The sequence below is a fragment of the Anolis carolinensis genome, chromosome 5, assembly GCF_035594765.1.
Source record: "Anolis carolinensis isolate JA03-04 chromosome 5, rAnoCar3.1.pri, whole genome shotgun sequence".
Classification (NCBI taxonomy): domain Eukaryota; kingdom Metazoa; phylum Chordata; class Lepidosauria; order Squamata; family Dactyloidae; genus Anolis; species Anolis carolinensis.
This window is the reverse complement of record NC_085845.1, coordinates 166,458,711-166,471,583: the sequence shown is the minus strand read 5'-3', so window position 1 is coordinate 166,471,583 and position 12,873 is coordinate 166,458,711. Positions and strand designations below refer to the sequence as shown.

At 37.3% G+C, this 12,873-nt stretch overlaps 1 protein-coding gene across 2 annotated transcripts in view; it reads right to left on the bottom strand.

Moving 5' to 3' along the window:
* The window catches only part of gas2l3 (growth arrest specific 2 like 3), a 30,386-nt gene that overhangs the window by 11,851 nt on the left and 5,662 nt on the right, over positions 1 to 12,873 (bottom strand). For both annotated transcript variants that reach the window (XM_062982839.1, XM_008110816.3), the window contains exons 2-6: positions 9,348 to 9,381; positions 8,754 to 8,931; positions 7,632 to 7,750; positions 5,994 to 6,135; positions 464 to 527 (exon numbers count right to left, since the gene is read on the bottom strand). In XM_062982839.1, coding sequence (XP_062838909.1) covers positions 464 to 527; positions 5,994 to 6,135; positions 7,632 to 7,750; positions 8,754 to 8,931; positions 9,348 to 9,381 — 537 coding nt within the window. The remainder of the gene's footprint in view (positions 1 to 463; positions 528 to 5,993; positions 6,136 to 7,631; positions 7,751 to 8,753; positions 8,932 to 9,347; positions 9,382 to 12,873) is intronic.

Genomic DNA, 12,873 nt, shown 5'->3' with positions numbered 1-12,873 from the left:
TTGCATAAAATTAAGAACAGTGTGGATGTAGCCATGACATGTATTAACAGATGTGCTGTAATACACCATGCTATAAATGATATAGAGAATATTTCGGCTCCCAATTACACGTTTTCTCAAACAGTGCAAACAAGTGCTCATTGACAATGAATCAATCTTGTACTCTAAACCAGTTTAGTTTATAAAAGTAGCTCTTTGTATATATGTATACATAAATGATTTAAACCACAATGGAAGCATTGGAGATTCACAGGACAACAGCAGTGACTGACCTTTCCACAACTATTTGGGGTGAAGCAGGCCAACATAAAGAAAGAGGCATTGTACATCATAGCCTTTCTGATGCCCACTCATGACTGCACTATAGGGTTGCACCTCAACTCTCTTGAAAAACTGAGAAATCTTTTAAATATTTACCAGACATTGAAAGCATCTGCCTAAGAGAACTGCAATGAATACACACCTTGAGACAATGCGGCCAATTTCCAATAAACAAAGATATACTTGTCTTGGCTCTTTATGCAGAACTGCAAGAAAATTAGGATAGATAAATAAAAGACATGTTAGTTTGAGACCACACACAGAGCAGTATCTCTAGCTCAGTGAAACTTGTGCAAACTAAATGTATTTAGGGTGGCAGACAAAGGCCAAGATTCAAGGTTTCCTAGAGCTGTAACACTCATATGCAATTATGTACTAATAAGATTTGTCCCATAGTGTTCTTTATGTGATTATAATCCATTCTCCAAGCCTAAGAAGTAATATGGTCACTCATCATCATGAAAATCTACCAGTGTACACATCAATAGGTTTTTAAAAAGCAAAAAAATCCTATTTTTGTGCTTTTGCTTTGAAATCCTTAGGCAGGGAGGAAATGAATTCTTGATACTGATGAAAGGGAGCTAAGCAGTATGATCAATAGTCAGAGCAATGGCATTTATAATTGAACAAGATGTAGATTACTTTTCATTGCCCATCCTTGCCTTGGAAAGATTTATTTTTCAAAATCAAATTTGTTCTGAAGTCTGCTCTCTGTGAGTCTAGTGTTCTCTTTCTAGGCATTTTCTAGGTCCTCCAAAATGATTCTATGGAATGCTTCTACCAGGACTCATTCATTTCAATAGGATTTATTATTATATGCTGTTTAGTGTTTCCGTTATAAGCCCAGAAATATATCCCCTGTGGATATGGGAGTTGTATTGTACAATGGAAACTGCTATAAGAAAAGTTAGTGGTATGGGTATGAAACAGATGGATGTTTATTTCAATAGCATTTCCTACTGGGCATTATGTCACTATACAATTCCCTATATTAAAGTAGGAGAAGAATGGGGAGGCAGATTGGAAAACACTCTCCCTGATCTTTAGCTTACAACAAAAGTAATGTGAGAACATCCTTGTCCTCTCGTTTTAATCAAGACGTTCCTGGACATGCAGGGCTACAAAATCTGTATACAGCCTCCACAGAGAGAATTGGCTCACATGGTCAATGGCCAAGACTTTCTCTAGGACTGCCCAAAACAGGACTTCACACATTACATTGAATAGGGCATATCATGAAGCAGGGGGCAGAGAGGGCAGAAGCACATGCACTTTCTCAATACATATGGCTTAACATCCAATTTAGACCAGTGTTTTCCACACCGTCACTTAGAGCAAGTTCATTTCTGCACAGGAATTTCAGTCCTGTTGTTCAAAGTTCAAGCATTCACTGGACGACATTATCAAGGCTCTTGCATTGTTTGATGTAAGAGAGATGTGCCCACACATGGGAATCCAGTGTCCCAGCACAAAGCCCTCCTTATTTCTTTCCTCCAGCCAAAAATGCTAGCAAAAGGGCACTGAAGGCTAAGAAGAATTCAGCCCCTTGATGAAGCTCATTGGCAAGAACACACAAAGCATCCATTTATGACAGCAACTGCATGTAGTTAGCAAGCTTCTGAATACTTGGAGCTACATCTAAAACAAGATACAATATTGTGCAAATTTTATTACTGAATTCAAGCAAGACTGATTCCAAGTATAAATTTCATGATTTTCATTTATGGAAAACAAAATACGGGTGTAAGTAACAATAAACAATAATTGAAGACATATTATGCCTCTTCTAAAAATAGTAAGATTTGGCTAGGTATAAATTACAAGTAATTGGTAATGAAGCTGTCAAAAGTGCAAAATTAGAGTTTGAGAGTTTGTTATGCATTTTACGAGCACAGAGTCCTGAGTGTGTGTTTGTTTATAAATGTACAAAGCAAATATGTAAAGTGTCATGTTTCAACAAGCTCAAGGATTTCATAATTTAAGCAGTACTTCTTGTTCAGGGTTGGGACTTACATGGATGTACTTGTATTTTAAAAACAACAATCTCAGAACAATAATTAGCAACAAAATTCTAAGCTTCATAAATCAATGAGCAGTCAAACATTTTGCTCTATCTGGAGAAACCTGGTCCAGCAGTCCCTGGTGACAAGCCTTGGGCTGATAACTACAACCAAATAGTCTAAACTCCAGGTGCAAATCCAGTACATGGTCTATTAAAGTCGAGAAGGGATGAAATGCTGAGGTTCATTCTGAATTTGTTAGGCCATTTATATTTTCATAGGCACTTAGTTAGAAAGAAAATACACAGGGGGATAGAATCCACGATTCATCTTTCCACTGAGTTGCAGTAATGACGAATAAATTGTTGCCAATGGTGACATAAGATCCCCTGGCTATCTAATTTAGCGGTTATGTACATACTGTTACAAGCATTATTTGTAATATAGCAATCACTGATGCCCTACTGCCCTTTAGAGGAGAGGAAGTGCTCAACTTAGTGTATCCAATTCTTTCAAACAGTCCATATATCCAATCAGTAAACAATTAAGGGAATGAACAAAAACCTCTGTACAAACATAACACCTCCTTTCATCAAGGTAACAAGATCAATAACATAGATCCCTTCTAAGGACACTCTCATGAACTATCATCATCATGCTATAGCTACCATCCCTTTGCTACAGAACATAGAATTTGTCATCCAGGAGGGACGGAGGAAAGTTGTACATTTGTAACATGTAACACAAGTCCCAAACTGAAAGAAAAGTGACTTATTGGTAATATAAGCCCTATCCAACATAGCCAATGCTCAGGCATTATAAGAGCTGTAGTCCAAAACACTGGAGGGCATCCAGTTGTTTCCTATGTTACAGGCAATCCTGCAGGGGGTTTGAATGGAAAATGCAGAAAAGTAGTTACAAGATGGCTTTGATGCAAGCAGTTGGGTTTGAAAAGCCACCCGTTTCCTTCCCTACTGTTGTGAACCCCTATCTTGTCTTTTCAAGCTTTGTCTAGCATTAATAGCTGTGAGGTTTATGTGAGCTCTAACCGTCCCTACCTTTTGGGTCTTCTCTGCTTTATGTCCTCATCACTTTGCAAACACTGAAGCTTCTTTAGTCACTTAGCCAGCAAATTTTTCTTAGACCAACCATATTCTGTGCATCACTCATCATTCTGTGCATATTAGTAACACTCCTTTTAAGACTTCTTTTGCAACACTGTTCTAAACAATGGCATGATTTTCACTATTTTGATGTTAGAAGCAGCCAAATCCTCCCCCTTCTCCACTGTATTTCCTTTTTTCTAGACAGAGTTTGATTCCAGAAGAGATGCCTCATTTCATTCATGCTTTGATAGTATCTTGTATATGAAATTGATAGCTTTGACTATTCAAGCCCAGGGTAGTATTTGAAGATTAAAATAACATGGCAAGGCAAATCAAGAATAAAGTATTGCTAGGCAGGCTTGAGTCAGGAAGAAAGTTTCCTTCTTGTTTCCAAACAAGATTATCTAAAAATGCTTTAAAATGCAAGGCACGCATATCAAAATTTCAAGGAAAAAAAATGCTACTGACCAAAATTCTGTTCAGATGCAGTTGAACCACACCACAATTTTTGGCAGCATAAGCATGGTGAAGCAACCACAGTTTCTACCATGGTACAGCTGCCAAGCTTTCAATATTGTGGTTCATTTGGGTGACTCATCCCCAAAATCTGAAAGATGAAAATCTTCACAAGGTATAAGTAGGAGAATGAAATGAGATCAATCACCACATCAAAACACCAAAGCATTTAGCTATAGTTATGTAAATTCACTATAGATGAAAGAAAGAAGCATCCTTATCCTACTAAAAAGCATGATACAACATGAAAAATATACTTGTTCAGGTCAGAGTTAAGACCTATTGCTTCTGAAACTACCAGAAATATTCAAGAACAGTTAGACAATTCCAGTCTTCCATCTTTTTGCCTACAACTTCTATTAGGCCAGTTAGCATAGGCAATGATGTGGGATCCTCTAACGAGGACCCCAAAATCACCACCGCTGTCCACTCTTATTCATGAACAAACACAAGTCATGCCAGACTAATCTTAACTCTTTTTTGATAGAGTTACAAGCTTGGTAGATGCAGGAAATGCTGTGGATGTAGCATATCTTGGTTTCAGTAAGGCCTTCAACAAAGTCCTTCTTGCAAGCAAGATCACAGATGACACCAAATTAGGAGGAATAGCTAATACTCCAGAGGACATGATCAGAATTCAAAATGACCTTAACAGATTAGAGAGCTGGGCCAAATCAAACAAAATAAATTTGAACAATGACAAATGTAAGATACTACACTTAGGCAGAAAAAATGAAATGCAAAGATGCAGGATGGGTGATGCCTGACTCAACAACAGTCCAAGTGAGAAAGATCTTGAAGCCTTCGTGGACATGAGCCAGCAGTGTGATGCAGCAGCTAAAAAAGCCAATGGGATTCTGGGCTGCATCAAAGGGAGTATAGTGTCTAGATCAAGAGAAGTTGTGGTGCCTTTGTATTCTGCTTTGGTTAGACCTCACCTGGAATACTGTGTCCAATTCTGGGCACAACAGTTCAAAAGAGATATTGACAAACTGGAAGGTGTCCAGAGGAGGGCAACTAAAATGATCAAAGTTCTGGAGACCCTGCCCTATAAGAAGCATCTCAGAGAGCTGGGTATGTTTAGCCTGCAGAAGAGAAGGTTGAGGGGAGACATGATAGCCATGTATGAATATGTGAAAGGGTGTCATAAGGAAGAGGGAGCAGGCTTGTTTTCTGCTACCCATGAAACGAGGACTAGGAGCAATGGATTCAAATTACAGGAAAGGAAATTCCACCTGAACATTAGGAAGAACTTTCTGACCATACGAGGTGTTCAACATTGGAACTCTCTGCCTCAAAGTGTGGTGGAAGCTTCTTCCTTGGAAACTTTTACACAGAAGGTGGATGGCCATCTGTCAGGGATACTTTGTGCTTTTCCTGCATGGCAGGGGTTAGACAAAATGGCCCATGTGATTTCTTCCAACTCTATTATTCTTTGATTCTATGAAAAGTGATGGACAAAGTGTGGCCCACAGGTCATATGAAGCTGTCCAGGGCCGTCTTTGTGGCCTGTTGGGGTTAAATATATTCATCCTGCCAATTAAAGTGTGGAAGAGACATTTTTAAAACCCAATAAATGGTGAAGATGTCTCTATTCAGTCTAGATGCAATTTTTAACATTTAATTTGATTTTTTCTGTACAGATACAGTTTTCCTAGAAGCTATTGATGCCCCTTATCCTTCCACAATTGCTCACCTCTGTTCCAAAATGTCACTTCTGGTATGTCCAAGTTGTCAAGAGCACTGGCATTAATATTTTGATGGTATTATTTAAAACTGTACAAAAATTCCATGAGTATATTTTGTTCCCTTAACACATACCAATTTTATACTATATCCTTTCTTTAATGCTGCCTTTCCTACAAATGTTGTGCACCATCTGTTCAATAAAGATACATATAAAATTATCATAAAGATAAAGTAATCCAAACATTTCTCACATTTTAAATATATAACACTAATTTCTATTGAAACAGCCTGCATGAGATATGCATGTCTTTGTGGGGCTTTCTGCTTAAAGAATATCTATGATGTCACTAGGAATAATTACCCAAGCCTTCAGATTCAAAGAGGTAAGTCTCATCCACTCCAATGAGTCTGCACCAATTCAGAAAGTTGGCTGTGTTATCTCTGGCAAAGAAGGACCCTGAAGGAGCATCTTTCTTACAGGGGACTTTTTTCAAAGGGAAATCCTGAAAAGAAGAAAATTGAGGGAATAAAATGCATTTGTGAGAACTGAAAAATCTACAGAAATATTATATCCAGGGGCAGTCTGCATCTCCCATTTTAGTGGGCCAATGAATACAGTCCAGATTTTAGTCTGAACTTTAAAGTTCCTCCCCAAGGTATATAATCTACAGTACTTTAAGGAGTGGACTGAGCACTTTTTCAACTTCTGGAGTACAGCTGGGATAGATTCACCAGTAGTTTGACATGAGAGCAACCAACCATAACTGCAAGTTGTATCATCATAATGCCTTCACAGTTCAAAATTTTAAAAACGTGTTAAAATTAAGCAGAACTGTATTGTGATTAGAGGAAAGGCTCTTCCGAATATTTTCCAAAGAAAGATACTATTGCAATTTTTCTGTATGTATAAATAACAGTAGTGACTGAAGTGACTTTGACTGGCTGTACTAAGGATTAAGTTGAAGCAGGAATCAATGCACTATGATCCAAAATCTGTGAAGGGTAGCCTTTGGTTGTGAGATGTGCTTTCTTTAAAATTCAATACTATATAACTGCATGACTTGCTACTTACTGTGCCAAAAATATTGTTGAAAGACAGTTGGAAAAAATTGTTCTAGCAAAATACAGAAAAGGAGCAATGGAACATCACATGGGAAAATCAGAACAAGCCTTAAGGTTAAACAAAACTTACAGAACACTGCTCCAGTAATCTAAAAGTAGTCCAAGTTTGTCAGCAGACTTAACATATGATGCACTGGCATTTCTAATGAATTTTGTCTCATTGATCATTTGAAAACATTAAGATCAGCAGATTTTTTTTCCCTATCTACTTCCAAGCTAGCTTCTCCTTTTAACCAGAATATACCAGTTGGTCCTTGTTGCATCCTTTGTACATGTTGTATAATCCTACTGAAACAATGATTTCATAGTATGATACAACACAAGACTACCCAACTTTTCCTTGGATGTCATGGAGCTTAGGTAAATGGATATAGAAGTATGGCCTCAATTCAGCAGGCCATATTTTCTCCAATCTGAGGCAGCTGGGAGTGATGTGGCATATCTTTTGGCATCATCCTATTGTTTACTACTCCCCCTGACCCCAATCTAGCCCTTTTCACCCAGTTATTTACACTGAACCCCCTTGCTTTTCTTGAGCCATAGCACTTCCCGGTTCCAGAATCCCTAGCAGTTCTATCCCATTTCAGTACATGTGTGCTATACATCACATTATCACTACATACCACCTCAGTGACTACTGTCTTACTGTGCCCTTGGCAGTCAGTTCTCTAACCAGCAGCTTGTGTTTGGATTACAAGGAGAAAAGAAGGTGAACCCCTAAGGCTGAAGTAATGCTGTGCTTATTCCAAAAATCTAAATGCAAAAGCCAGATTAAACAAACACGTTCAGTTCCTATAATGCTTTCTCTGTGTGAACATTGGCATGCATTAATTTGAAAGTTTTATATTTAAAATATTATAATGAACTCATCACTTACGCTTAAGTCATTTGGGTTACAACTTTTTTTAACCGCATTCTGAATGACTCCAATTAATAAGCACAGTAATGCCCCATTATCAAGATCTTCCAATAGTTCTTCTGCTGTCAGGTCTATCCCTGTAAAAGACACACATTCTTCATTTGTGCAGGAAAGACAAAACTCCAAATGACAATTCAGACATGCATAAGCATGGCCACATCCTAAATCCACCAGGAAATAGTCAACTCAGCCCAACTTTTCCTTTATCTGTCATTCCTCCTTCACACTCCCCTTCCAACAGACTTCAAAACACTTTTTGCAAACAGTGCATAGAATCAGAAAGAGCTTCTATAGGTCTGAAGGAACCACACACTGTGATACACGCTGATCTGGGCAACACATTAAAAGATAAGAAAAAAATTCAAAAAATCCTTGATAAACTAGAACATTTGCCACAAATTAATAAAATAAAAGTCAACAGAGATAAATGCAAAATTCTACACTTAGTCTGCAAAATCCAAAAGCACAGGTAAAGAGGATGGGGGATATATAGCTCAGCATGAATTGAATATGAACCAACAGTGAGATATTATAGCAAAGTAGGTGAATGCTATATTAGCTTGCATTAGGAGAAGCATAGTTCCCAAAGTTGAGGAAAATAATAGTTGGAGTTTATTTTGTGCTGGTCAGGCTCAACTAGAGTACAGCATTTAGTTTTGTTGGAGATGGTCTAAGCTGGTGATCCTGCACTGAGCAGAAGGCTGGACTCTTAACTTCTAACTTTAAGATTTTAAGAATGCAACCTGTGTTTTACAGTAATAAGTAGACATTACCATTGGGGCCAAAAGATCCTATACAGTAATGATATTATTAGCTGAAGAATGGAAAATTTTCTTGGATCAGTCTTCCAAGACAGATAGGGATTTTGGGCTTCCTACCCAAAAAGTAATTTTTACAAGTTCTGCTCCAGATAGACCTTGGAGAGAGAAAATATATTAGGAAACAAAATAGCACAAAGAAAAGTTGGCACCTTTCTATTCAAAAGCAGATATGTTAATATGACACCATGCTTAATTTTGGTTAATGACGATTAGAAGGACGATTCTTTCAAAGAGACAAATATATATATGGCAGCTTTACCCAACAAGCCAGATAGCCAGATGGCCAGATCCTCCTGCATAGGTTCCAAAGTTGCTTCATGTCGGACAGAGATCCACTCGTCGTAGAGTAAAACATCTGTTAAGCCAGGACCATGCCTTGGAGTCAGTGGAGTCAGTGGAATTCGTGGACCTAATGGGGGATCATCTCCAAACCATACCTATTAGGAATATCAATGACAGAATGAGATTATTCAGCAATACTTCAATACATTCAAGGAGACTGAATGATACGCGTAAAACAATTATGCATTATTATTCACCATGAAATCCAGGCATATTGTTATCCTCCCCATTACTTAATTGATTTGCAATTATTTTAGAGTAGCTTTTTCATTTGTTATAGATTTTGTTTTTCTCTATAGCCTGCCATAATCATGATTTCTAGATTTCTGACCCACTCCAGACAATTTCAGCTTTGAGTTTTCATTAACATTAACACACACATTATGAACATTATAAATGAATGTTCAAACTGTGGCACATTGAATCAACATGTGTATTTGTTTTATTCATAATATTGCCAAGCCTATGTATGAATAAGTAGGAATAATTCAAAGACTTTTAACACGCCTACCTGAACTGCTGGCTGCATGGTGTCTGTTACCTCCCTAGGAAAGGAAACAAGAGACTTCAACTATGACTCACATTTTTTATTAGAGGTTTCTACAAGTTTACACTGAAAAAGCTGGCATGTGAAAACATTATATACATATGTCATCTTATATAGTCAAAGCTTTCAACCTGCAAATCACAGGCAGCAGCCTATGGTTTATAGGCCACATGTACACCTCAAGGCAATTTCTTAGGCTTGTCAGCTCCAGTCAGAGTTTTGTCTATATCACTTTCAAAACACGATGTCAAAAGACCAAGAATACTGAGAATTAAAAGGACTCCAAGATGACATATCTCTTTCCCCCTAACCTCCTCTAAACATATAAATAGTATTTTGCAAGGCTTATTTAATTTTATTGGCATATTGGGGAAAAACTCAAGAGTAGGACTGTGATAGTTTGGAAGCTGTTCATGACAAAAATGTGATGGGTTCAGGTCTTTTCACCCCTGCTAACTAAAGGCATTTCTTAGTCATTACAAGCTGCCAGGCAAGTGTCTATCTACAACAGAGCTTTCAAACTATTCTATGTTGTAGTCAATATATCGTGATATTTTGGTGCTAAATTCGTAAAGATAGTATTTACAACATTACATTACTGCATATTGAACTACTTTTTCTGTCAAATTTGTTGTATAACATGATGTTTTGGTGCTTAATTTGTAAAATCATAACCTAATTTGATGTTTAATAGGTTTTTCCTTAATCCCTCCTTATTATCCAACATATTCGCTTATCCAACATTCTGCCGGCCCGTTTAGCTTGGATAAGTGAGACTCTACTGTATTTGTTACAATTATAGTCAAATTGTGACAGCATACATTTCCTATACCAACCATATGTGTCAATGTACAAATTTCATTACATGTCCCCTAATTCTTAGTGACCCACACCCTTTTTTTGGTGTTATTTCTCTTCTCCAACGTGCACAAAAAGGCAACATATGAACAGGCCGCTACTAATGAATGAGTTATTCTTCACACAATTTGGTCAAGGGAATAAATTTCCTTTCGCATAAAAGCCCTTTGTTTCAAGTATAAGCTAAAGAAAGAAGGTCCATTGACTTTTTTAGAAGGAAAAATATGGCTAGAACATTGATCAAAGCTGCTCTCATTAAAATAAGGAGCTCCACAGTCCCTTAAAATGCCAACTGCCACAATATGAACAAAAGGCATCTTAATTTGGAGAACATTTTCAGAATCTGAACCAAGGGAAAGATTCACAAAGAAGGCATTAGAAAAATGTCCAGCATCCTCATTTTTCAGGCATGGCTCAGAAATCTTTGAGAGGAAGGCTGTTTATCTGAAAGTGTGATACTTTTGCGCGAGATTGCTTCAGAACATTATATCTCTATATGTATGTTAAAATACATTAATAAAGTTTCTGAAAAGTTGACAACTGGACATGGACATTTTGCTATCCTAGGCAATTTTAGTTTTGTTAAACCATTTATACTTCAAGATTGGCAAGATAAACATTCACACCCTATTGTTTAATTATCAGTGGATATTACTATTTTAATTGCACATGGACATATAATTTACAGAACTCACCAACAAATAGTTTTGCAAATATTAATATATGACATTCATGTTGCATTTTGTTGCCTTTGTCCTTTAACTTGTGATTATAATTTTAAAATCAAGCAAAAATGAAAAATTGAGATTTTTGCTTCTCAGCATGAGATTTAGAGATTGAGGCTGTATTTTAAATGTGACCTTCCTAATTCTTCAAATCATGACTTGATCCTCTACAACAGTGGTTCTCAACCTGTGAGTCCACAGGTGTTTTAGCCTATAACTCCCAGAAATCCCAGTCAGTTTACCAGCTGTGAAGATTTCTGTGAGTTGAAGGCCAAAACACCTGGGAACCCCAGGTTGAGAACCACTGCTCTAAGACTTAAAAGAATAACCCTGTCTCCCTTAAAACCAGTTACCTAGTCCAAATATCACAACAAATCAATAGAAAACACACAAAAAAAGGGAATAGTAAGGAGTGTGAATACTTCTAGCATGTCCCCGTCCTTCTGATCATTGTTTGGAAGCTCAAAATGTAACATAAAAACACAGACATTTATATGTGGTACAATAATTTAATGTGTTTTTTTTTTTTACTTAGACGGTACATCCCCTGAAATCGGTATACAACCAGGTCTATCTGTGCTTAAGAGAAGGAACATTCTTTGGGAGGAAAGTTCTAATAAATTCATATAAAAACAAAACTTAGCTGCATGGGTTGCTCCAGATAAGCAATACTTCATTGTGCTCATTTAAAGTATATTCAGAAACTAACTGATGCAAAATGTAGCCCGGGACAGATATAAACATCATGGGATTCCCTTGTCACATTGGTTTCAATTTGTTTTTGAGTGCTATAAAAGATACTGATGTTAATTTTAACCATTCTGTTACCATTTACGTCTATATAAGCCTGTCCTGTTATTAAAATAGTTGTCCGAGATCATGTGTATACAAACACACACACACTTGGAAGGTAATCATACTTGGCTGCGAGTGCTAGCCTATGATGACAAACAAACACCAGAAGTACAATGGCTTTACCTTTTCAGTGGCTGAAACTAGCGTCTGGAATACCTTTCCAACAAAGACTTTGCTTCTGCATTGATAGCATTCCAGAAGCTGGCAAGCAGTTATTATTATTGTGTTTGTAATTACCCTTAAATCAAATTAAATAATTTCATTTTTGTGTTGTCGAAGGCTTTCATGGCCGGGATTACAGGGTTGTTGTATGTCTTTCGGGCTGTGTGGCCATGTTCCAGAAGTATTCTCTCCTGACGTTTCGCCCACATCTATGGCAGGCATCCTCAGAGGCTGTGTTCATTTTTACCCTGTCTTTTAAATCATTATTTGTTGCTGTTTTCATGGTTCGGTGTTGAGTATATTATAAATGGAAAGGATATTTTTAAATGCAAAATTAGTGGGATAGAAACATTGAAAACTAAATCTCACTGTGGCATGGAGGCATATGGGTGGCATGCTATCTCCACAAGGAAATTGTGGCATCAGTGAGGGCCTTATATCCCGTTCTCCCCACCAAAGATCATTAACTTTGTGCAGAAGAGTGGCCACTGCATTGTGAAACTGGACACATATTTATACAGCACAGTTGTAGCATAAAGACAGTTGCCAGGCTATGCCTTTCCACAATCATCCGATCCAATTAAAGATGGATTAGTAAGAGATGCCGCAGATAAATATGCTTCCTCCAAGCAAAAGAGGAAAAATCTAAGCAGTTATATTCTTTCTTTAAAAAGTAAAGTTGACCACAATTCAACAAATGAGAAATTGAGCTCATACAGGCTTGAAGGAAGTTCTCACATTGCAGTTCTTAAATGCTTAAGTGACTCACAAATAGATGACTATTCCTACCACTCCTTCACATATGCTCCCTGTTCTACCCATGCCTTATATGCACCCCTTTTTACTGTCTGCATAATTTTGAATGATTCAGCTTCAAAGCAGAGTTAGTG